The sequence below is a fragment of the Budorcas taxicolor genome, chromosome 15 (genome assembly GCF_023091745.1).
Source record: "Budorcas taxicolor isolate Tak-1 chromosome 15, Takin1.1, whole genome shotgun sequence".
Taxonomy (NCBI): Eukaryota; Metazoa; Chordata; class Mammalia; order Artiodactyla; family Bovidae; genus Budorcas; species Budorcas taxicolor.
This window is the reverse complement of record NC_068924.1, coordinates 63,055,197-63,081,171: the sequence shown is the minus strand read 5'-3', so window position 1 is coordinate 63,081,171 and position 25,975 is coordinate 63,055,197. Positions and strand designations below refer to the sequence as shown.

General features: G+C 41.7%; 1 protein-coding gene and 1 non-coding gene across 2 annotated transcripts in view; both read right to left on the bottom strand.

Annotated features, from left to right (window-relative positions):
- Positions 1-3,236: 3,236 nt before the first annotated feature.
- CAT (catalase) overlaps positions 3,237-25,975 on the bottom strand; it is a 37,538-nt gene continuing 14,799 nt past the window's right edge. Inside the window, exons 4-13 of the mRNA XM_052652330.1 lie at positions 24,809-24,939; positions 24,173-24,277; positions 23,457-23,582; positions 19,038-19,229; positions 18,429-18,581; positions 14,702-14,840; positions 12,002-12,132; positions 6,768-6,875; positions 4,945-5,028; positions 3,237-3,929 (exon numbers count right to left, since the gene is read on the bottom strand). Of these exons, the coding sequence (XP_052508290.1) occupies positions 3,864-3,929; positions 4,945-5,028; positions 6,768-6,875; positions 12,002-12,132; positions 14,702-14,840; positions 18,429-18,581; positions 19,038-19,229; positions 23,457-23,582; positions 24,173-24,277; positions 24,809-24,939 (1,235 nt within the window). The 3' untranslated portion in view covers positions 3,237-3,863. The remainder of the gene's footprint in view (positions 3,930-4,944; positions 5,029-6,767; positions 6,876-12,001; positions 12,133-14,701; positions 14,841-18,428; positions 18,582-19,037; positions 19,230-23,456; positions 23,583-24,172; positions 24,278-24,808; positions 24,940-25,975) is intronic.
- Positions 7,436-7,508, bottom strand: TRNAK-CUU (transfer RNA lysine (anticodon CUU)). Its single transcript has one exon. It is a non-coding gene; the product is annotated as a tRNA-Lys (tRNA).

Genomic DNA, 25,975 nt, shown 5'->3' with positions numbered 1-25,975 from the left:
ACAATAAATATCATTAACACTGCTGTATGTTATATATGAAAACTGTTGAGAGTAAATCCTAAGAGCTCTCCTCATGAGAAAAAAAATTGTGTTTCTATTTCTTTAGTGTTGTATCTATATGAGATGACGAATGTTAACTAAAATTAGGTTGGTGCAAACGTAACTGCGGTTTCGGGTTTTTAAATCATTATAATCAGGCTCAAACACATCCTTATTAATCAACATAGGAACCACTACAATCAATACATTTTTGCCAGTAAGAAATGTTTGCTTCTTCCTGTAGTGTAGAAGTCCGTGCTACAGGATTCACCAAACTCTTGGAAAGCATTTTCTGCATCCTGCTGGCTATGGAAGCATTTTCCCTGCAAAAAGTTGTCCCTGAAAAATGCAGATTTCAGTGCGTCTCATCGATTTGCTGAGCATACTCAGATGTAATGGTTTTGCTGGGATTCAGAAAGCTGGAGTGGATCAGTCCAGCAGCAGACCACCAAACAGTGACCCTTTTTTTGGTACAAGTTTGGCTTTGGGATGTGGCTTCCCTGGTGGCTCAGAGGTTAAAGCGTCTGCCTGCAATGTGGGAGACCTGGGTTCAATCCCTGGGTGGGGAAGATCCCCTGGAGAAGGAAATGGCAACCCACTCCAGTATTCTTGCCTGGAGAATCTGATGGATGGAGGACCCTGAGGGGCTACAGTGCACAGGGTTGTAGAGAGTCGGACACGACTGAGTGACCTAACTTTCACTTTTCACTTGGCTTTGGGAAGTGCTTTAGAGCTGCTTCTTGGTCCAACCACTGAGCTGGTTGTTTGTCACCAGCTGTCATATAAAATCCACTTTTCGTCACACATCACAGTCCGATCCAGAAATGATCTGTTGTTGTTGCGAAGAATAAGAGAAGAAGACACTTCAAAATGATGATTTTTTTTTTCAGTCAGCTTATGAGGCACCCTCTTATTAATTAGGCTTTTTTACCTTTCTAATTTGCTTCAATGCTGAACGACCATAGTGTGGCTGACGTTGAGTTCTTCAGCAACTTCTCCAGTAGTTGTAAGAGGATCAGCTTCGATGATCCTCCCAGTTGGTCACTGTCAACTTCTGATGGCTGGCTGCTACGATCATCTTCAAGGCTCTCATCTCCTTTCCAAAACTTTGCAAAACCACTACTGCACCATACGTTTGTTAGCAGATCCTGGGTCAAGCACATTACTCATCTTACTCACAAGCTGTCTCTGCTGCTTTACAGCCCATTTTGAACTCAAATAAGAATATGGCTCAAATTTGCTTTTTGCCTAACATTATTTTCATAGTCTAATGTAAATATAAAATAAACAGCTTGAGAAATCTGTATGCAGGTCAGGAAGCAACAGTTAGAACTGGACATGGAACAACAGACTGGTTCCAAATAGGAAAAGGAGTACGTCAAGGTTGTATATTGTCACCCTGCTTATTTCACTTATATGCAGAGTACATCATGAGAAACGCTGGACTGGAAGAAACACAAGCTGGAATCAAGATTGCTGGGAGAAATATCAATAACCTCAGATATGCAGATGACACCACCCTGATGGCAGAAAGTGAAGAGGAACTAAAAAGCCTCTTGATGCAAGTGAAAGAGGAGAGTGAAAAAGTTGGCTTAAAGCTCAACATTCAGAAAACGAAGATCATGGCATCTGGTCCCATCACTTCATGGGAAATAGACGGGGAAACAGTGGAAACAGTGTCAGACTTTATTTTTGGGGGCTCCAAAATCACTGCAGATGGTGATTGCAGCCATGAAATTAAAAGACACTTACTCCTGGGAAGAAAAGTTATGACCAACCTAGATAGCATATTGAAAAGCAGAGACATTACTTTGCCGACTAAGGTCCGTCTAGTCAAGGCTATGGTTTTTCCTGTGGTCATGTACGGATGTGAGAATTGGACTGTGCAGAAGGCTGAGCACCGAAGAATTGATACTTTTGAACCATGCTGTTGGAGAAGACTCTTGAGAGTCCCTTGGACTGCAAGGAGATCCAACCAGTCCATTCTGAAGGAGATCAGCCCTGGGATTTCTTTGGAAAGAATGATGCTAAAGCTGAAACTCCAGTACTTTGGCCACCTCATGCGAAGGGCTGACTCACTGGAAAAGACTCTGATGCTGGGAGGGACTGGGGGCAGGAGGAGAAGGGGACGACAGAGGATGAGATGGCTGGATGGCATCACTGACTCGATAGACATGAGTCTGAGTGAACTCCGGGAGTTGGTGATAGACAGGGAGGCCTGGCGTGCTGCGATTCATGGGGTCGCAAAGAGTCGGACACGACTGAGCGACTGAACCGAACTGAATAAATCATTACCAAAAAACATAGATGAGAAATGTACATTAAAATGATGTATAACATAATCACATTAAGAATGTATCCCAAAATCAAACGGCAAATTTCAACAATGCAAAAACCACAGTTACGTTTGCACTAATGTAATATTATTATTTTGACCTCACCACACAGTGTATGGAATCTTAGTTTCCCAACCAAGGATCAAACCTGGGCCCATGACTAGAGCACCAAGTCCTAACCACTGGACTGCCCAATTAAACTTACTGTGATAACCACTTGATGATTTATGTGAGTTGAATCATTATACTGTACACGTAAAATTTATACAGTGCTGTATGCCAACTATATATCAATAAAACTGTGAAAAAAAAGGGAAAAATAAAATTCAAAGAAGTTAAAATTCATAATCAGATAAAAAGAAGCAAGCTAATGAACAAGCGATCTAAGTAACTTTCAAAACGGGGAAATTTTCTGTTTTCCCAATAGAATAAAGTTCTGGTCCCCTGTACCTCAGAAGCTATGTATAATGGCTATTGGTTTAAACAAATAATATACTATCCTTGTGAAATCAGTATTTTCAATTTTAAGGGAAAGTATCTGATAACAGGGGGCTTTCCTGGTGGCTCAGCAGTAAAGAATCTGCCTGCCAATGCAGGAGACACAGGTTCAATTCCTGGGTCAGGAAGATCCCCTGGAGAAGGAAATGGCAACCCATTCCAGTATTCTTGCCTGGGAATCCCAAGGACAGAGGAGCCTGACTGGCTACAGTCCATGGGGTAGCAAAAGAGTTGGACATGACTAAGCAACTAAACAACGACAATCTAATAACATGATATTCAGATGAAGAATCATGAGACATTTCAAGTTACATATGGAGACTAAAGAAATCAAACACCAGTCTTCTATTTTTATTTGCAGATTATTTTATTGGAAAAAGGAAAGCAATTACAAATCAGTCTACTGCAAAATCAGTGCTGTATTAGGATAAATGTAATTCCAAGTTTTAAAAAATCTGATTAATTCAAAGCAGGAATAAACATCAAGCCATGATGGTGCTGAAGTTATTTTCAAAAGATAGCAATGTGTTCTTCCTCATGGGAACTTAGAAAAATTTAAATTTCTCAGTAAATTATCTTTATCTTTTCTTCTTATATAATTACAGTGATATTTTTATAAAATAGGCCATGAGATGATATGTAAACATTAATGTCACTAAGATTTTTTCTTGTCAAATAAAATTGTATTTCTGCTAGAAACTTTCATTCTAGTCATTTTAAGTGAATAATCAGCTGTCAAAAGCAAATACATGTTTCTTTTAAATGATTGTTAAGCCCTAACCTTCATTCATCCACAGGAAAGTAGGATTAAAAGCCATTATTACATCATTTGTGATAGAAATCTGGATTATCATTTTGCAGACACAAGCTTGCATTTGCACGTCTAGTGCAGGAGAATCTTCCATCCAGCGATCAGTGGGTACAGGTGTGAACACAGGCTTTGCTTCACAGGCGGATGGCAAGGTGGTGCAGAACCAGGGCCCCCGACCCTCAGAGATTAGCTTTCTCCCTTGCAGACAAGTGAGACCCATGCTGCACGTAGGTGTGAACTGCGTTCTGTTTCAAAAGGGCAAGACCAGCAGGTTAGTTAGCCCACTCAGGCAGAGACTCAGCACTTCTCTGCTTTCATCTGTGCTCAAATGACAGTAACAATGCAGAGTTTGTCCACCTTAGATTGTCTTATAAGCACATGCGCTAAGTTGCTTCAGTTGTGTCCAACTCTTTGAGACCCTATGGACTATAGCCCCTGCGGAGGAGGAGGTGACAACCCACTCCAGTATCCTTGCCTGGAGAATCCCATGGACAGAGAAGCCTGGTGGGGTTGCAAAGAATCGGACATCACACACACACACACACACACACACACACAGACGTCACATATACACCCACAACATCACACACACACACTACGACACACACACACGACGTCTCTCACACACAAACGTCACATACACACACACGTCTCACACACACACGACGTCACACACACACACACGACATCACATACACACACACGACGTCTCACACACACGACGTCACACACACACACGACATCACATACACACACGGCATGTCACACACACACAACAGTCTTTTATGGCGCAGGCACACACACACACACGACGTCACATACACACACACGTCTCACACACACACACACGTCACATACACACACACGACATGCCACATACACACACGTCACATACACACACGACGTCTCACACACACACACATGACGTCACACACACATACACACACACGACATCACATACACACACACGGCATGTCACACACACACACCAGTCTTATATGGCGCAGGCACACACACACACACACAAACACACACACCCCCACACCCACACCCACCGACCCACACAGAGTCTTATATGGCCCAGGGCTTAAATGAAGAGGTTGCGCTTTCTAGGTGAGTTCTTTATATCTCAACTGAGATTGTGAACAGCTGCTTAAGAAACTGAATAGTTGTCCCTGAGGAGAATCACTGCAAGAGAAAACCCACTGTGCCTATCCATGACACACATCCTCTGCCACAGCTGGGCTGCTCTGGGCTCACCTTAGGTTTCTCCTCATTGTATTTGTCCAAAAGAGCCTGGATGCGGGAGCCATATTCAGGATGGACATCACTGAAGTTCTTAACCTGAAAGCAAATGAACACCATGTGAGCATCACCCTAGCCCCCTCCCACGCCAGTCCCTTGTGTCTGCTCCACGGGATTTACTCCAGAGGGGAGGAGGGACACGTCCACAGGGGGCAGAGCCACACAGCATTTAACAACAGGGAGCAGGACTCAGGTCCTGATGTATACTGGCTGAGTAACCCCGGATAAGTCATTCGCCTGAGCTTCAATACACACTCCTCATGGAACAGGTGAGACAATCAAATCTCCCTCGTAGAATTCAATATCCACTCCCATAAAAACAAATGAGTCGATTAAATCAACCCTGCAGAGTATTGTGAGAAAAGGCATTAGGAGGTGGGCTCCACTTAGAGCAGGTAAAGAGCTGACCTCAGAGGAATGCAACAAGTTACGGTGATTTGTATTAAGAAACGGGCCCCGACACAGCCTGAATTTACAGTTAGCCGTATAGACCATGGGTAAAATAGATAGCTGGTGGGAAGCTACTGTCCAACACGGGGAGCTCAGCTCAATGGTGACCTAGACGGGTAGGATGGGGCGGGGGTTGGGTTCAGGGGCCCAAGAAGGAGGGGATATATGTATACATATCCTTGACGTGCTTTGCTGTACAGCAGAAAGTAACACAACGTTGTAGAGCAATTATATGCCAATTAAAAAATAAAGTGAGCTGTACAAACACTGGCCTGTGCTGGCCAACTCTGCACACGTTGAGAAGGAATTCCTGACCAGGGGCTGATCCCCAGCAGACAGCAAGAGGTAGGATATCAAGAACCCACAGAGGCCAGGCAGCTTTAGTGTACATAAGAGGAGAAGGCCAAGAGTTTGAGCCCAATTCTCTGCTTACAAACAGTCTTACTCATTCTTCTAAGGAAGATGAGAAAAAAACCGCCCCACCTCTCTCACAGAGCAACAGTCAGGCTCTCTGCCTGAGTGAAACAGCAAGAAGTACTAGCGTCCAGGGAATCAAAGGGTTATCTTTCATATACACACTCATCAAACACGGTTTATACAGCTCGGCCTGCAGAGAAAGCGCCCAGCCTGCAAGGTTCTTATCTCCAGACCTTAGAACATACTCCAGACAGCTGCCCTTATGAACAGAGAGGCAGCAGCCAAGAGATAAGAGAAGGGCAGCGGTTCCTAAATTTATGAGAGGCTGATCCTGGGGCAGCCAGGAAACCAACAGTGAGCAAACAGCACAATGAGCGACCATCAGAAATGCCCTGGGGCACCTTTGCTCAAAAGGTCAGCCTGAGCTTTGGAAGCAGCTCAGTTTTTACCCCAGAAAACAGCATGTTTCTTGTTGCTTCTGAAGGCACGTTGGGTATCATTAACATCGAGCAGTCAGGCAGACTTCACACCACAAAGACGAAATCTATATTTCTTATCATCTAAAGTCTAAGCAAAATTGTGGCAGGACCCACATTTTGATACTGGATATTACTCTCTTAACATGGAACTTGTCTACAGTCAGATTAACAGCATCAGGAGACGATTTGCCCTAAACTAAATTATTACACACTGGACAAACAGTAAAGGATTGATGGATACAGTGCATCTGCTGGAGGTAAGCCATAGAAAGAAAGGAATCAGAGGTTGATTGGGGATTCATACTAATTTTTTTTTAAGTTTGCTTAACTCAAGTGAAATAGAAATGACACTTCTGAAGGTTTTTCTCCCACAGCTGCACTCTCCCATCCTGCCAGCAGGTGTCACCGGTCGGCTTACAAAGTATCACTCACCGCTTTCTTCTGGATAAAAAGCTGTGCGTCTTTCAGATGGCCCGCAATGTTCTCACACAGGCGTTTCCTCTGCTCCTCATTCAGTACTTTCAAATAGAAATCCCGCACCTGCTCATTGAAAACAGAGGGTGGGGAATCAGATAACTATTTTATCACGAACGAAACTGATCCAAACCCCACTTTTGAAATGAAGACGCAAGATTTCTCATTGCTGTAAGAATGAAAAAAGGCTTTGCATGTAGGGAACAAGGTATAAAGAAGGTTGAGAAGTGCTTGCAAATGAGACTCTCAACCAGGGCTGAACATTCTTGCAAACGAGATGTTCAGCTAAGAATCCTGTTTGTTCCCGTGGGAAAAGAACATTTCTTGCACACAAGGATGTTTCTCTGATTCCTCAAAAGGAACGGACCCTGGGACAAAACGGATTCTAAGTTGATAAGGAAGTTCCCCAAAACAAAGTCTTAGCTGCAGTAAATAAGTCAAGGTAAAGGTTATCTCGCCCTGCGCCTGCGCACTGTATAGTCTCTGAATCATAGTGCTTGGCGGCTTGCCCTGTAGGTTGTTGTGCAAGGGATATAAAATAAAGTAGCTGTAAGAAGCAAGTGTTAAAATATAAAGGTTTAAACCACTCTGCAGTGTTGGTGTTTCATTCCGTCGCCAGCATCTGGCGCCCAACGTGGGGCCCGAACCCACGACCCTGGGATTAAGAGTCCCATGCTCTACCGACTGAGCTAGCCGGGCTAGGTGGCGCGCGCCTGTAGTCCCAGCTACTCGGGAGGCTGAGGCTGGAGGATCGCTTGAGCTCAGGAGTTCTGGACTGCAGTGCGCTATGCCGATCCGGTGTCCGCACTCAGTTCGGCATCAATATGGTGACCTCCCGGGAGCGGGGGACCACCAGGTTGCCTAAGGAGGGGTGAACCGGCCCAGGTCGGAAACGGAGCAGGTCAAAACCCCCGTGCTGATCAGTAGTGGGATCGCGCCTGTGAATTGCCACTGTACTCCAGCCTGGGCAACATAGCGAGACCCCAAAGAAAAAGATGTAGGGAACAAGGTATAAAGAAGGTTGAGAAGTGCTTGCAAACGAGACTCTCAACCAGGGCTGAACATTCTTGCAAACGAAATGTTCTTTTCCCACGGGAACAAACAGGATTCTTAGCTGTAGGTGAAGGTTAAGTGGAGCTGAGAGGTTGTTGAAATAGGCAGTGGAAACAGCATGCTAGCCAAATGTTTTGCTATGACTAAAAAGTATTTACCAGTTATTCAGTGCAAGCACTTCTCAACCTTCTTTATACCTTGTTCCCTACATTTGCAATTTAAGAATAATTTAAAACTATAGATGAAACTGTCACATGCTGAGTTCCTCACTTTTTGTTTTAAGTCAAACAGGAAGATAACAGGGGACTTCACTGGCCATCCAGTGATTCAGACTCCACGCTTCCAATGTGGGAGGCATGGGTTCAATCCCCGGTCAGGGAACTGAGAGCCCACATACCGCGGGGGCATAGGCAAAAAAAAAAAAGGAAGATAATAGCTCGTGACTTCTTTTTAATAATGTGTTTTGTGGTCACTGCTTATAAATCTCTTGTAAATAAAAGGCAGTGTGGCCTACAATTAAAAATGCCACCACACCTTATTACTGACAAGTGCAGAATGTGCTGTTATCAAATGCAAGCTTAGCACAAGACAACCTTTGTTCAGTTCACCCAGAACCAGAGAGGACACACCCTAGCTCATTAATTAGGTTCTTAGCTACTCGGAAGCCAAAATTTCTTAGAGAAGACAGATGTTAATAGTGGTATTTCGCTTACAGTATACTGAGTTTACTTCTAAAATGAATATCAAAAGGTTAAAATTAAAAGTAAGTACATAGTAAGCAAAGTAATACATATATGAGTTCTAACAGCCTCTGCTTATTTCTGAAATCAGCCATTTCTCAGTTATCGCTCTGACTCTACTCAACATTTCATCCATTCATTGAGCAAATATTTATTACTCACATACCTATAATGCACCCAGACACTACTCTAAGTACTGTTCTGCTGCTGCTGCTAAGTCGCATCGGTCGTGTCTGACTCTGTGCGACTCCGTTGACGGCAGCCCACCAGGCACCCCCGTCCCTGGAATTCTCCAGGCAAGAACACTGGAGTGGGATGCCGTGTCCTTCTCCAATGAGTGAAAGTGAAAAGTGAAAGTGAAGTCGCTTAGTTGTAAAACATCAAATTACCCAAGGTAGCAAATTAATAAAATATCAAAACTTTATAGTTTTTATAAGTTACCAAATATCAGAATATAATACTACTTTTAAAATTTGAGCAAACTTTAAATCTGATGTTAAAGTTCAAAAATCTTTAGACTTTTAGGTGGTAACATAATCCAATCAAAGCACTGCATGCGGGAAGATCTAAATAGTTCTTTAAAGAAGATGTACAGATGGCCAACAAATATGAGAAAAATGCTGAACACTGCTAATTATTAGAGAAATACAAATCAAAACTACAATGAGGTATCACCCCACTCCAGTCTGAATGGTCATATCATAAACTCTAGTGGCTCAGACAGTAAAGAATCTGCCTGCAACATAGGAGACCCGGGTTTGATCCCTGGGCCAAGCAGATCCCCTGGAGTACCAAATGGCAACCCACTCCAGTATTCCTGCCTCGAGAATCCCATGGACAAAGGAGCCTGGCGGGCTGCAGCCCATGGGGTCGCAGAGTCGGAAGCAACTGAGCAACTAAGCACAGCACAGCACATGCCTGGCTAACGACCACCAATCATACACAGCTCGGCTGCTCACTACAGGAGGGCATGGGCTCCACACACGAGACAGCTGTTCCATTTCATAACCAGATAAGGATGCTGAGCTAATCTACCCACTCCAACACGTTAACCACAGACCTTTAAGAGCAGGGCCAAATTCCTGTTAATGAAAAAGTGACATTTTTAATAGCCTGTATACAAAGCGAGAGAATAACTGTTTTTTCTTTTTAAGTGTACTATGTCTGCAGTTAGGGTAGCAAACATCAAGTGTGAAGTTCACTGTGATTCTTCAGGGGACATTGACGTGTCACAACCACCCAGATCGAGAGAGAAACGTCACTCACATCTCAGAAATGCCCCTACGTACCCCTCCTCCCAGTCCCCTTTCTCCAACTGACCCCCCCATTGTTTTTACTTATTATAAATGTCTTTCTTTACTTCTCTTGGAAATGTACACAAATGCAATCATGTGGTCTATATTCCCGTTCTATTGTTCATGTTTGTAAGATTCACCTGTGTGCCTGCTTGTTGGAATACTTCATTAGTTTTCATTGCTGTACACTGTGGGAATATCGGAGAAGGCAATGGCACCCCACTCCAGTACTTTTGCCTGGAAAATCCCATGGACGGAGGAGCCTGGTAGTCTGTAGTCCATGGGGTTGCAAAGAGTTGGACACAACTGAGCGACTTCACTTTCACTTTTCACTTTCATGCATCGGAGAAGGAAATGGCAACCCACTCCAGTGTTCTTGCCTGGAAAATCCCAGGGACGGGGAAGCCTGGTGGGCTTCCGTCTCTGGGGTCGCACAGAGTCGGACACGACTGAAGCAACTTAGCAGCAGCAGCAGCAGCAGCAGTGGGAATACACCAGTTTATTTATCTAAGCTTTCGTTGACGAACACTTGGATGATATGAGGAAACTGTCGTACCTGTCTTCTGTTGCTCATATGTACACATTTCTATTTGGAATCTATGCTTAAGAGTGCACTTACTAGGTCAAAAGGCACGTACATGTTTAGCTTCAGTGGATACTGACAACTAGGTCTCCAGAACACCTGAACCAATTTACACTTACATGAGAGCTGTTTCTCATTTTACAAATACTTGGTACACATTCCTTTTAAGTCGCGTCATTTTTGTGCATTTGCAGTAGTGCCTCTTTTTAGTTTTATTTTGTGTCTTCCTGATGACTAGTGAAATAAATGACCTTTCTGTCTGTTTTCCAGTCATTTGGACCCTTCTTTTATGAAGTGCCTCTTCAAGCCTTTTGCCCATTTTTTTCATATTCATTCGTCTTTTTCTTATTGCTGTGTGGGAGTTCTTTATATGCACTGTACGTGTGTTGTTTGTTATTTAGAGGAAAGCAAACCGGCTTGCATTCTCAGTCTCTAAATGGTTTCTCATAATGAAGGGGAGTTCTTTTTTTCTCTCTTCATGAGTGAGTCTCGATAACATCTACTGCTCTGTCTGCCAGTTCAGTAATCCTCTCTTCAGTTATGTTTAATCACCTTTTTAAACTCATTTACTAAATGCTTGACTTTGGTTGTTCATTTTCCAGCTCAGTATGTCCATTCAGTTTTTTAAATTTTATTTTATTTTATTGGCTGCACTGCACAGCTTGAGGGATCTTAGTTCCCCAATCAGGGATCGAACCGACACCCTCTGCAGCAGAAATGCAGTCTTTACTACTAGACTGCTAGGGATGTTCTCTCAATTCTTTTTTTATAGATTAAAGTTCTCAATAATGCTCCATGTTGTCATCTCTTTTCTATTTTCCTAAAAATATCATTTGCAGTCCGCACAGAGTCGGACACGACTGAAGCGACTTAGCAGCAGTAAAACCTGTATCTGACAATTTCACTGTCTGGATCTCCAGCAGGTTTGCTTCTATTGCCAATTTTGTTTTGCTTTTTCCTCCCTCTTGATTTTTCAGATATAAGGTCTTAAGTGCTGGGTATGCCTGATAATTTAGTACTGAATGCTGGATATTTGCATATGAAAAAAAAAGATAATCTGAGACTCTATTTTCAACTCATCTAATATGGGAACTGAGTTATGAATAAAGATGTTGTCCCTGAATTCAATTTGAGACATATTAGACACTTTAAACTTTAAACGGAGAAGGCAATGGCACCCTACTCCAGTACTCTTGCCTGGAGAATCCCATAGACAGAGGAGCCTGGTGGGCTGCAGTCCATGGGGTCGCTAAGAGTCGGATACGACTAAGCGACTTCACTTTCACTTTTCACTTTCATGCACTGGAGAAGGAAATGGCAACCCACTCCAGTGTTCTTGCCTGGAGAATCCCAGGGACGGGGGAGCCTGGTGGGCTGCCGTCTATGGGGTCGCACAGAGTCAGACACGACTGAAGTGACTTAGCAGTAGCAGTAGTAGTAGCAGACACTTAAAAGGGGAATATATGCAGACATTGAGAAGAATGACCAAGCGACTCTCACAGAAGACAAAGGAGCCATTACCTGAGTGACATTGTCATCGTTGGCACTGTTGAAGCGCTGTACATCCCCAGAAAAGTGGGTCCTATGTTCCAGGGCAGAAGGCTGATGCTCGGGAGCACTAAAGCTATTGGGGTAGTAATTTGGAGCCCCACCTTTAAAGGAAAACCACATACATTCAGTTGGGGAGATGAAAAATGAAGTAAGTCTACAAAATAAAAAATAAATTCAAGTGACAATTATATATGTGTGTGTGTGTGTGTGCGCACACGCATGTGTGCACATGCCATGCACATATTATTTTGAACTCCCCACATTTAGCTATAAACACACCCAGATTCTTAGAGAATACTGTCATGTGCTCACATGTCCGTCTCCCTCTACATCTTACAGAAGAGATCTCAAGTTCCCTTTGAACACTCAGATGGTCCCATCTCTACAGTCTTCTGATGCTTACCAGGACAAATATATTTATATAAGTTTGGTTTGGCCCCCGTAGAAGATGACACCCAAAGACATTTCAAATTGGAGGGTTTCAAGTGGGCCTGGGTACAGTTCAGACATGCAATCATGGGATTCCTGGGAGCTCAGAGTTCCAGCTCTGCTCTTTCAGTCACCAGGCAGGCAGACTGAGCCCCGAGACACTCGCTGACTGCTGCAGGGTGATGCAGTGGTCAGTGCTGGATCCGGAATCTGGAAGTTCTGACTTTTCCATTCCAGCACATACAAGATTCCCATCACGGGACTCTACTTCACTACCTCTTAAAGGTGTTTAAGATGCTTGGGGTTTCTTTCCTTTATTGACTACGACTTTATTTAATTCTATTGGGCTGGCCAAAAAAGTTCGTTTGGGTTCTCCATAACATCTTATGAACTTTTTGGCCAACCAACCCAACAGATGCACTTTTGCTTCTTTCTACAGATGCATTTTTAAAGTATTTTTTTAACTTTGATATTTCTAATATGTCACCACTGATTTCTCTGGACTTAGGAAAAATAATGACAAATGCAATCAAAACATGTATTAAGACTTCCGGAATAAATTTTGAGGCTTTTTTTTTTCCCTTTTGGCATGTTTATTTTCCCAACCATACTCTGCTTCAGCTGATGTAAACAGAAGCTTGTGTTACCTGAGTACACACTGCCTAAACAGAAAGGATGGCTTGAAAAAACACAGCAAGTGGTTTGAACGAAGCAGTCTGGGTTTAGAATTTTACCCAGGTCCCTGCTGGAATAGACAATCCTGGGTGGCTACATCACACTGACAAAGGAATCAAAAGCTCTAGGAAGACAGGGGCACCATGCTCCCATGGAGTCCAGTTACCAGCCCAAGAAATTCATTCCAGGTCAGCCACGTCCATGTGGAAAGCAAAGTTCTCCAATAACAAGCCATCACAGTGATTTTCTGTACTAAGAATTAGCTCTTTGAAATGTGCCAGTTTGAGTAACTTTAAAATTTTATTTCCAAATAAGCTCTGACCTTTACTCAAAGTCGGAGTTGTCCTCAAGTCACTGACTACTGGGAAAGATTAAGCTTTTTCATCGAACTGCAAGGGAACAGGTCAAACTTTCTACTTTTAAAATTAGGCAAAAGGGGGTGTCAAAGTAGTTTTTTCACACGTATGCCACTATAATAGTAAACAAGAATGGTAAACACAAAGCAATTACTTATTAATGACATCCCAAAATATATATGAATCACTTTAATACAGCCGGGCTTCCCTGACAGCTCAGTCGGTAAAGAATCTGCCTGCAATGCAGGAGACTCCAGTTCAACTCCTGGGTCGGGAAGATCCACTGGAAAAGGGATAGGCAACCCATTCCAGTATTCATAGGGCTTCCCTTGTGATTCAGCTAGTAAAGAATCCACCTGCAATACGGGAGACCTGGGTTTGATCCCTGGGTTGGGAAGATTCCCCTGGAGAAGGGAAAAGCTACCCACTCCAGTATTCTGGCCTGGAAAATTCCACGGACTGCATAGTCCATGGGGATGCAAAGAATCGGACACGACTGTGCAACTTTCACTTAATACAGCCAGTCTCAACAACAAAAGAATCAAGGAATATTAATGAAAAACAATAACTTTAGGATAAAAACACAGAAGACAGATAGAGGAGTACCGATTACTTTGGGCAATTCTACACCAACACGTCAAGCCTCAGAGAGCAGAAACACTGCAACCACCCAACACACTCAGTTAGTGAGCATATTAACTTGTTCAATTCTTGGAAGAGGCTTAATGATAATAATCATAACAAGATGCAAGGCACAAAATTATATATGTATAAGCTAATCTTAAATGTGTAACAAATATTCACAGAAGAGACTGGCAAGAAATACAGCAAAATCAATGTCAGTAATAAAATTGATTAATTAAAAAAAAAAAACAAAAACCTGCTCCCTAAGTTGGATGATATTCTGCAGCAGCCAGGGTGAAAGATCTTTCTCCCTGCCTTTCACTGTGAGATGGACAGAAAGTAAAATCTGAGGTGGGAACTCTCAATAAAACATATAAAATAAATAAAAGTAAGAAGCGTCTTCAGGCAGCTGAGACCTTCATTGCTGGGCAAGAAATACATGGTGGGCACAAGCAGCCATATGGGGCTTCTACAGAGTTGGAGGTCGCTAGGGCAGCCTGAAAACCCCTGGGCTGATGGGGCACCCCAACCCCTGCCCAGCAGTGCCCCCCAGCACCCTCAGAGCGAGCCACCTTCTGAGGCTCACCCTGATTGTCCATCATGCACATGGGGCCGTCGCGCTGGTAGTTGGCCACTCGCGCACGGTAGGGGCAGTTCACAGGTATCTGGAGATAGTTGGGTCCCAGGCGGTGGCGGTGAGTGTCAGGATAGGCGAAAAGGCGGCCCTGCAGTCATAAAGGAAACAGACGTTGACAACGTGCAATAAGAGACAGAAGAGAAACAGCCCGTGAACTTCACTGGCGAGCCTCGAACACGGAGCACCACAGAGCCCTGACTGCCCAGTAAAGACCACTTTCTTCTCTCTCACCAAATGAGTGCTCCCTAGCTGAACGGTCCTTAATCCTCCACATCGTGCAGCCAAAGAGCCAAAAAACTTCACTTCTCTTCTAGATCGTAACTCCTTTTTCCCTCAAATAACAAGTTAGTGCCCAGGCTTGAATTATTTCTTATTCCTGGGACTTCCCTGGCAACCCAGGGGTTAAGACTCCAATGCAAGGGAGACAGGTGTGACCCCTGGTTGGGGAACTAGGATCCCACATGGTAAGTGGTGCAGCCAAAATATAAAAAAATAAATAAGAAATAAAAATGATTTCTTGTTCCCAAGGACACATTACATTGCAAAACAAACTTGCTAGAACCCAACTAACTGGAGTCATGAACTAATTCCATTCCTCCCCACTCTCTCACTCCAGGGGAGGAGTTGACCATTTGCTCTTAACAAAAAGACGCAGATTTCTACAAAACCAACTGTACAGGAAATTATTTTAAAAAAAACAACAACTTGTGTCGCAGCCTGGTTTATGTCAGATACACTTTGAACTCTGAGACTTTCTAGATATTAACAAAGTACTACACAAAGAAAGCCATGGTATTGGACGATGGCCCTACGATGACACAAGGCCCTGAATCAAGATTAAACTAAATCACATATTTACCAAGGCAGGAGATTGTGCAATTTCTTTCAATTAGTGTTGAAACAAAAACCTTGATGATTAACTCCATATAAATCTTAGTATCCAATTATTTAAATATTCTCATTATTCAAAGCTCTACTCACAAGCAGTTTTCTTTAATTGACTTTATTATTGGCCTTGAATCTGAAAGAATATTCATGCGTGCGTGCGTGCTAAGTCACTTCAGTCATGTCTGACTCTTTGCGACCCCATGGACTGTAGCCTGCCAGGCTCCTCTGTCCATGGAATTCTCCAGGCAAGAAAACTGGAGTGGGTACCCATTCCTTTCTCCAGGGGATCTTCCTAACCCAGGCCTCGAACCTAGGTCCTCCCACATTACAAGCAGATTCTTTACCATCTGAGCCACCAGGGAAGCCTGAAAGAATATTCTTATATCACTAACTCTATGGGCCACCCAAAACACAAACCAAGTTGAACAGGGAAACTGATGTGATTATTTTGTACCAAATCACTCAGGCCAAATGCTTAGTCCAGTCTTGCTGTTCTGTCCATAATCTGCTCTTGGCTGAGTGACTCTACCTCCCATAATCATGAGTCTAAAGTAATATTCAGGGACTTCCCCAGCCATCTAGTGGTTAAGACTTCACCTTCCAATGCAGAGGATGCAGGTTTGAACCCTGGTCAGGGAGCTAGTAAGATCTGATCTGCCTCTCGACCAAAAAAACCAAAACATAACGCAGAAGCAACACTGTAACAAATTCAATAAAGACTTTAAAAATGGTCCACATCAAAAAAGAAATCTTCAAAAATATTAAAAATAAAGTAATATTCAGATGACCAGCCATGCAACCATGAACAAAAGCACCTAGGGTTTGGATGCTGGTTGCCTCCTTCTGCCCAAAATGGACTAAGCTGTGCTCTAACTATACCAACAGGACAGAAGCTAGAGCTGAGCCATCAGCAGCTCCTGGATGTGGCCTCATCATATTGTTCTGGTTTGGGGTCACCTTGTGTTTATAAGGCATCCCCAACTGCAGGTAGACCTTCCAAGTTAAGCCGAGAAATGCATACAGCAAGGCCACACCCTGACCCCAACTTGAATGAAGGCCTTACCCAGGGCCCTGTGCCCAAGCTCCTTGCTGGGCTGGGGTGAAAAAACAGAGCAAAGCTCTCCCACTCCAGGAGTCGACTTCTCCACTCCTGATAAACTGTGATGCGTGGGAGGGGAAAAGGGCTGCCCCTGCATCACCGGGCACCCAGGGAACAGTCTCTGGGACTCACATTACACTACTGAGGGCTTTTCACCATGGTCCGGTTTACACTTGGTATCCCAAGGTTTTAAAATTTAAGAATGCGTTGCCTTTCAACATTATTGTTGAAAACACTGTCCATTACTGTACAACTACTACCACCTGGTCACGCGTTAGTTCCTATCAGAGTAATTTTCAAGCCCTCCTCACTGGCTCTCCTTTTCCAAGCCATCCTTCCAACAATGTCACCCTAAATATTCCTGCCAAAAGACTCTTCCTGAGGCCCCATGCATATTCTATTACTTACCTACTCAAAAAGCCTTGGACAATTCCTCAATGCTCATCAAAAGGCTAACCAAGTACAATGGTTCGTCCCTGCTGTATGGCCTCCTGTCATAGCAGCCATGGCAGTCTATGAGTAGACAGGTATTCAACCCACAGCAGTCAAATTAAATTAAAAATGAATATAAACTTATTTTCTATAAAAGGTTCAAATGTCCCCAATGTCAAAGCAAAAAAAAAAATTATTATTTTAAAAAAACAAAGGATACTTAGTTCACCTCCGTGGACAGTGACACCTGAACTGGAATTGGACGCTTACATAAGAAATAGCCGTCAGTCACTGTGATCTGATCTAGGGTGAAAACTTTACCCTTTGTAGCATGATCATAGTCTAAGAACACAAAACATTGATTTACTCTATAATTATTAAGCCAGTTATTTCCCCATTAATTTCTGATCCAGATAAGAATTTTTCACTCTTTGTACTCTTGAAAAAACATACTGGAGAGAGGTGAAAAAATACTGAATGCCTAGGAACATTACCGGGGAAGGCAAGGACAACCCACTCGAGTACTCTCTCCTGGAAAATCCCATGGACGGAGGAGCCTGGTAGGCTGTAGTCCATGGGGTCGCGAAGAGTCGGACATGACAGAGCAACTTCACTTTCACTTTTCTTTTCATGCATTGGAGAAGGAAATGGCAACCCACTCCAGTGTTCTTGCCTAGAGAATCCCAGGGACTGGGGAGCCTGGTGGGCTGCCGTCTATGGGGTCACATAGAGTAGGACACGAATGAAGCGACTTAGCACCAGCAGCAGCAGGAACATTACCAAAACAAACAGTAAAACCCACTGCCTTTAATCAATGGAAACAGAAACTGAGGTTGTAAAAATCATCTCTGGGTCTCTTTTTACATGTGCTGAATACAGTTATGCTGATCAAATGTTATAATCAATTAATGGTATTCCCCATCCTTGATTAGAGACTGAAAAAGAATATTCCACAAATACCTAAAGTATTTCTACTATAACTTCTTTTAACTTAAGAGCCTAAATATCCAAGTTACCATATTGAGGGACTCACTATGAAATTTGTTTTATCCTGTAACGCTCATTAAAGGATGTTTCATTCAGTCCCACAGGAACTAAAGACCCAGACCAAGGTTTAAGTGGTGTCCTAGTTAATTCTTCATATAAAGATCAAGCCAAATTACACTCTGTGTGTGTGTGTACACACGTACACGTGCAAGGGCACATAGGCTTATTCACATACTCCTGCCTCACAACCTCTCGATCAACTAGGTTTACCTGAAGCATTTTGTCAGGGCTGGGCTCGATGCCGGGTGGCATGTTGCTTGGGTCAAAAGCCAACTGTTCAACTTCAGCAAAGTAATTAACTGGGTTCCGGTTTAAGACCAGTTTACCAACTGGGATAAGAGGGTAGTCATTGTGAGGCCAAACCTAAAAATAATGGCATATTCACAATTATCAGAGAACCAACAGAAGGAAATTACGCATACAAATATCAGCTTTCAAATACAATGAAGCCAATGATAGTAAGTGAAAATAACATTTTTGAATCTAATAAATGGTAAGAATTAAGGTGAGTGCATTGGTTTAATCTTTTGCAACAGTAAACAGGAGTAAATACTGACATTTTCCCTGGGAAAAAATACATCATCTCATCAAAATTTGTTCCCTGCTAATAACAATATATCAGGCCACCCAGATGAACTCAGTAAAGTTATCAAATAGGAACTGGAAGGGAGGCTGGTGAGCCCTCATTCACAGGCTAGGAAACTCTTAGGTGGCTCCAACTGTTTCGTATACAACTTATAAATGCTTGACTACAATTTTTTTTAAATTAGGGGTGAAGACACTTTAAAAAGACAACAATTTAGTTGTTAACTGACTCACCTTAGTAAGATCAAATGGATTAAATGGAAAAGTTTCTGCCTCACTAAATGTCATGACCTGGATGTATAAAGTCCAGGAGGGGTAGTTGCCTGTGGCGATGGCATTGAAAAGATCGCGGAGGCCGTAGTCAGGATCTTCGTGGGCAAGTCTTGCTGCATCTTCAACAGAAAGGTTTTTGATGCCCTGATCAGTCTACAGGAAAAAACAAAGAAGCTCAAACTGAAACTTATTGGCAAAGTTATCAAACTTCAATCAGTAATTCATTGAGGGATTACGAGTGACACTATCCAAAGACGGGATTTTCCTTGTAACAGTAACTCCCCTCTTCAAATCTGACACAAGTATGAATTTATCAGTAAGAAATTCTATTTGCTTATCCTGATTCTTTTCAATGTCCAGGGAATCTGTCTATACATTTTATATTTAAAATTAGTCTTTCTTTCCCTTTATGGATTCTACATTATTTGAATTTTTTAAATTGTTGACATATAGTTCACTTTCAATTTTTCACTCATCTAGAAAATGCTACATTACTGTCTTCAGAAAAGCCAAAACAATTTTTGCTATAAAGTATATATAACATATAATTTATCATTTTAACCATTTTCAAGTGTTCAAGTCAGTGGATTTCTCTGAGTACATATTGTAAAATGGAGTTGTTGGGTCATATAGTAATTCTATGTTTAATTTCTTGAGGAATTTCAAAACTGTTTTCCAGAGTGGCTACTATTTGAATGTTTATACCCATGCTATTTCCAATCAGAAAAGAAAAATCAAAATATATTTTAAAAGTAAGCAAGTGGTTAATAAAATTAAAGGACTTTCCTCCTTTTTTAGCATGAAGTAATTTTTTAAATTCCCTGTCTTACAATATCTCAAATCAACTACTGAGATTGTGCTTAGCTAGTATCCCTCCACCCCAACTCTCTTCCTTTTTTAACTTTTTTTTTTTTAAATCATAGGATCAGTTTATAGAGCTGAAAAGAAATTCAGTACAGCCACTCAAGCAGTTCGCCAACTATGAGCAACCAAAAGTCCTGGGTTGGCCATAAAGTTCATTCAAGTTTTCCATAAGATGAACCCAACTGAACTTTTTGGTCAACCCAATAGTATTAATATTCTGACTTTCAAACAAGCCATTAAAACCCAAAGACATTAAGTCACTTTCACCTGAGCTCTTATTATCATCCCATCCTGCTCTTCAATAAAGTTCCCACCGCTATCTTATTTTGAAAGAGCCCCAAGAAGTCAGACACCACATAAATATTTCCTTCGCAAGCCACCTCTAGAAGGCTGGCCGATGTCTAGCACAGAAATCCCAGCTCTCTCTAGCCAGTGGCAAGATTTTTCTCACCCTGTTAGATCTTCAGAATTAGAATATGGACGTCACCATCTGCAGATCACCCAGTGAATACACTAAATTGTACAATATTATTGCAATACCTTTCTGATTTTAACTGAAGCCCCTGGGTTTAGAAAGGCATGACCGTAGGTCAGAATAATCCAGACTGATGACTCTATTAGATCCCATGCTACCTCAGAGCCCTTGGCTGAACAGACCCGTAAGCATCCCAATCTTTCCAGGGCCACTGGCAGCTGCCACTATTACCCAACTTCACCATGACTAAACTGGAGTTCAGAGAACCTTTAATAACGTGCCAAGAGATAATTATCTAGAAGAGGGAAGATGGGAGTTCAGATCGTTCTAACTGCAAAGCCACGACCACACTAGTTGTCCCAGATACAATCACTTAGTCTTGCTCTAAGTGGCACTACACTTCTTCTTTTGGCAATTACAAGCCAGTGGGTCAACTGTTTCCTGTAACTGTTCCTTGCCAACGATCATAGATCCAAGTCATAAATATATACAGGGGTAACAGTTTTCCTGTTTGATATACCCACCTAAGTTGTTCAGATAATGATTAAAATAGGACAGAAGAAAATAGGTCCCTGGGATATCATTAAGTGGGAGCCTGTATATGTCATGAGCCCACTTCTGTCTCTGCTTATTTTAGCAGATGTATTTGGAAACAAGTTCTTAAGCGACCAGAGGTTTTTTAAATAACCTTCTAGAGTTCCCTGGCAATATTACTTATTCTAACCAATGCCAAAGTCATACTAAAAGAACCCATGAAAACATCTCAATTAAAAGATTCTCAAAATATTCCCCAAAAGTAACTGATCTGATCTGATTGTATGAAAGGAAATGAAAAACAAAACAAAACAAATTTTGGGCTGGAGAAGCGGCAATGGCCAGGCGGCCCAGCATACCTCCCCCAGCTCCCACTGCTGCCATGAGGAAGGTCAGCTCAGAAGTTGGGGAAGGGTAGGAAGAATGAGGAGCCCAAGAAGAGATCTGCAAGGCTGTCAGCTAAACCTGCTCCTGCAAAAGTGGAAATAAAGCCCCAAAAGGCAGCAGAAAAGGATAAATCTTCAGGAAAAAATGTGCCAACAAAAGGCTAAGGGGGAAGAGCAAAAGGAAAACAGGACAAGGTGGCTAACCAAGGGACTAAAGATGATTTACCTGCAGAAAACAGAGATACTAAAACATGAGAGCCCAGCCTCTGATGAAGCAGGAGAGAGAGAAGCCAAGTCTGATTAACATCACACACCCGGTACTTTCAGTGGTCCCTGTCTCCCTGCTTGTACAACCCAGAGGGATGTTTTTTAATCAACTATTTGGTAAATCCAAGTTTCTTAGTAGCTTTAGAAACACTTTAAAGAAGGAGGGAATCTTGGGACTTCCCTGGTTGGTAGTCCAGTAATTAAAAATTCACCTTGCAATGCAGGGGACATGGGTTCAACCCTTGCAGGAAACTAAGATCCCACATGCCGTGGGGCAACTAAGTCCATCTGCCACAACTCATGGGCCCATGCGCCACAAAAAAGACCCAGCATGGCCAAAGAAGTAAATAAATATTTTTTTAAAAAAAAGAAGGAAAGTATCCCACCTCATCCAATTTTTAAAGTCTAAATGCTTTTTTTTAAAAAAAAAAGAAAAGATCATTTGCTGGTTGGTTATTTTTCGGTACGACCAGAAAATAGTGGGGTACTGAATATGGGAGGCTTTGATTGTCTTAGGTGTCAGCTTAACAACTCCATAAATGGGGACAGCTTTTCTATCCTATAATACCAAGCATGTTACATAGCACTTTGGAGTTAGTTGCACACTTAATGTCTTGAACACTTTAAATCACTTCTCCTATGTTGTTTTTGGTAGAACTGTTCCCTAAATAAATTCCCTGATGTTGGTTCTCCTTATGAGAATCTTATGCACCCTGTAACATCTCTGGTTGCGGAAGTCCAGTTTTCCTAGTAACTTTGTTAACATGCTATGAATGACTGAAAATTCAAGTATGTAGTATATATGATATTAAATTGTGAATTAGTGGGACTTATGATATAACAGCATATTAACATTTGAAAATATTGGTGCTTGTATCCCGTCAAGGAAAATTTGCCTCCAAATTTTAAGCTAGAAAATCACTAAAATGTTTAGAAAAGAATCACAACTACATGACTTCTTTAGATTTTTGGTACATATGTTACAATTGTGTACAAATTAAAATGTCTGTATACTGATCCTCAAAACAACCAATAAAAATCTCAATTATGAAAGAAAGAAATAATTTTTGTTTCCGGAAATTTATAACTGATTTTTTAATGTGTGGTGTTCATAATAAATCCTTTAAAAAATAGATGGATGAATTTAAAAGTGAGGAGAAATATTTTTGGAAAGATAGCATCAGATGTTGAAAATGAGAATGAGACTGCTATTACAAACAAGAATGTCCCAATTCTGTCTTAAAGCCCTCCTGGACCCCAAAAGTATCTGTACTCAGAACAGTGTACTCAGGGCTATGAAAGGCAAAGCAAAAACGTAACACGTGACTGTTTGCTAACACCTAACTCTAAACTCCAACAAAGAACTCTAGGCTAAAGCAGGTAGGAATTTCCTTTTACCTAGCTGGGAGGCTTCTATTATCTCTTTATCTTTGATCTAAAACCTTAGATCTTCCTTCTCCAGGGGAAAAGATATATATCAATATGCACCTGTCAGCACCAGAAATATTGAGAGCCAGCACAAAATGAGCACTTGCCCAAATATTTATGGCCGAGCTCCCAGGGTCCAGGAAGAAAAAGCTAGACTATTGATAGCAGCTATGTGCTATTAGCCACATGAAGAGACCAAAGAGAGACTACTTTGTTCTAATTGGGCAGCCTGAGTATTTACTCAGGCAGTGGCCAGTAAGATAATCACGGTCCTAATCAACCAGATAGATACTTGTCATTCTTGGGGGTGGAGGTAAGGGAAAGGTGGAGAAGGCCAGGCCTTGATCCTTGCCCAATCCTCAGGAGAAGCCAAGGAGACGTGGGTGGTAGGAGCCTTCCACCACCTTTGCCAAAGGTGGCCTGTACCTTATAATGGAATTTGCAATAAACTGCCTCTCCATTAGCATTAACCAGCTTGAAAGTATGTGATCCATATCCGTTCATGTGCCTGTGTCCATCTGGAATCCCTCGATCACTGAACAGGAAGGAAACCTAAGGAACAGGAAAATCAAGGGTCAATTTGTTCGGTTTAAATCAAAACATATTTTTAAGACAGTCGTAAGTTTCCAGAAAAATCTCTCAATGACATGGAACATACTAGCCAAGTGCTCACAGGAAGGGTTGCCATTTGAAAAAAATATCAAACAGAAGAATTTTAAAGCAGAAATGTTAAACATAAATCACTAATGTCCTGACTCAAAATTCTATACAGAAAAGCTAAAACAAATCTGAAAACTAGCCTAATTTGCTCACATTCTAATTTAACAGAAAATTTGTTTGGTACTACTTTCCCTTCATTTCCCTAATACAAAGAGCTTGACTTCCTACAAGAAACTTTAATCCTTAATACTGTTAAATATCAATTGATAATGGTTCTAGTATCATGCAAGGTCCATGAATGGGGAAAGATGAATAAAGTCGTCATTATAAAACTCTTCAAGGACCAAGAAATCTGAGGAAGGCTCTCCAAAAGAAAGTCAAAAATCAACTCCAATAAAATATCCAAAACTGGAGAAAACTGTATGAGGCATAATTAACAGTTCCTTATCAGGTGACATAGTGAAAAAAAGAGGCATTCCCACCTGATGCAGAGACTCAGGACGCAGGCTCCAGAAGTCCCAGACCATGTCCGGATCCTTCAGGTGTGTTTGAGGGTTTCTCTTCTGGCTGTGGATAAAGGACGGAAACTAAATAGAAAAAGAGAGGAAAAAAATCCAAAAATTAAGTTTAAAGGACTTATGGTGTCTTCAGTTCAGTCGCTCAGTCGTGTCCGACTCTTCGCAACCCCAGGAACAGCAGCACACCAGGCCTATGGTGTCTTATACATTGCCTATTGCTAGGTTTACAGATTATCATTTTGAACAATACAATTTTAAAATTTTAACCTGCAAAACCCTAAAATGAAATTTACCCTCTACACATTTTTGAGCAGACTGCCTTTTTTTATTCATTTTCCAAGTGTTGTAAGGAAACCTGGATCATTCCCATCAAATCAGTGAGCCCCAAAATGCCAAACAAAGACTAATGATAATTGTTGACCTTATAAAAAGATACTAAATACAGAAAAAAATGTAAAAGGCAATCCAGCCAATCCCAGTCAATGTTCTCTTCTTTCTGCTTTTCCCAGGGCTTTTCCTCAAATGCCAATCTATACAGAGTATTTGAAATCAATTTAAATCAACAAGTATCTGCAGAGTGCGAAATAATTCATCACCTACCAATAGAGCATCCCTGATGAAGAAAATGGGGGTGTTATTTCCAACAAGATCCCAATTACCATCTTCTGTGTAAAATTTCACTGCAAAGCCACGAGGGTCACGCACTGTGTCAGCTGAGCCTGATTCTCCAGCTAGAAGATTCAAATGGGGAAAATGAAGCCTCCACTACAGTACTCTGCATCCAGGAAGCCTCAAGTCATAAAAACACTGGGATCTACTCTTCCCAACATCTAGAAGTATATTAGGTATTTAAGTGCCTGGGTTATTATTTCTACTACCCACCAGCTAATTTAGACTGAAAAAGTAAACAAAGAAATTAGCTGAGAGAAATAAGAAAGTATATATAATAACAGCTGAAAATATTATCCATTTAGTGTAATAAGATAGCTTTGTTCAAACAGGTAATTAAAATTTAAATTAAAATAAGGGATGATAGCTTTGTTCAAACAGGTCATTAAAAATTAAAGTAAAATAAGGGAAGAGAATAATTATGAAGATTAAGGCAGTGAACAAAGAGAATAAGCAAGTTGTCAAAATTATGAGGTTAATATTAAGAAAATGAGTCAAGACAGAAATTTTTATCCTTAATTTCATTTCCTTTTGCATTTCACAGAATTATAAAAATGCACAAACACAGACTCATGCAGAGGCAGAATTAATCAGGCACTGTGGTATGCTGAGATGCAATTTGATAGCTCTAACTCTGACTAGCTCTGTAACATGAGAAAAATCACCCTCTCAGAAACAGAAATAACCCCACCATGCAAAGCATTAATCTATCTACAGATTATAAGCAGGATCAGTACAACACTAACCACGGATGGCACAGAATTAACCCTCAATAAAGGGCAGTTGTTCTCATGGCTGTGGAGCAAGACTACCACTTCATGATCCGTTTGAGGCAACCACTCATAGGAAAAACTCTTTCCAAATGTCACAGAGTTGCAGGCGTGAGCTCTGCATAAGCATGATTTCCTAAGACCTCTCAACAAACAGAACTAAAAGTAACTTTCTGCATGTCTTAAAATAATTTTTCTACTGTAAAATGTTGCTATACTTTGGAGAAGTGCTTGTTTCCTATTGTCTGGTAAGTTTTTTCTGGAAACTAAGCTATAAATGCCTTAGATAAAATACAGGGTTGAGTCAAGCAACACCAGTAATGCAAAC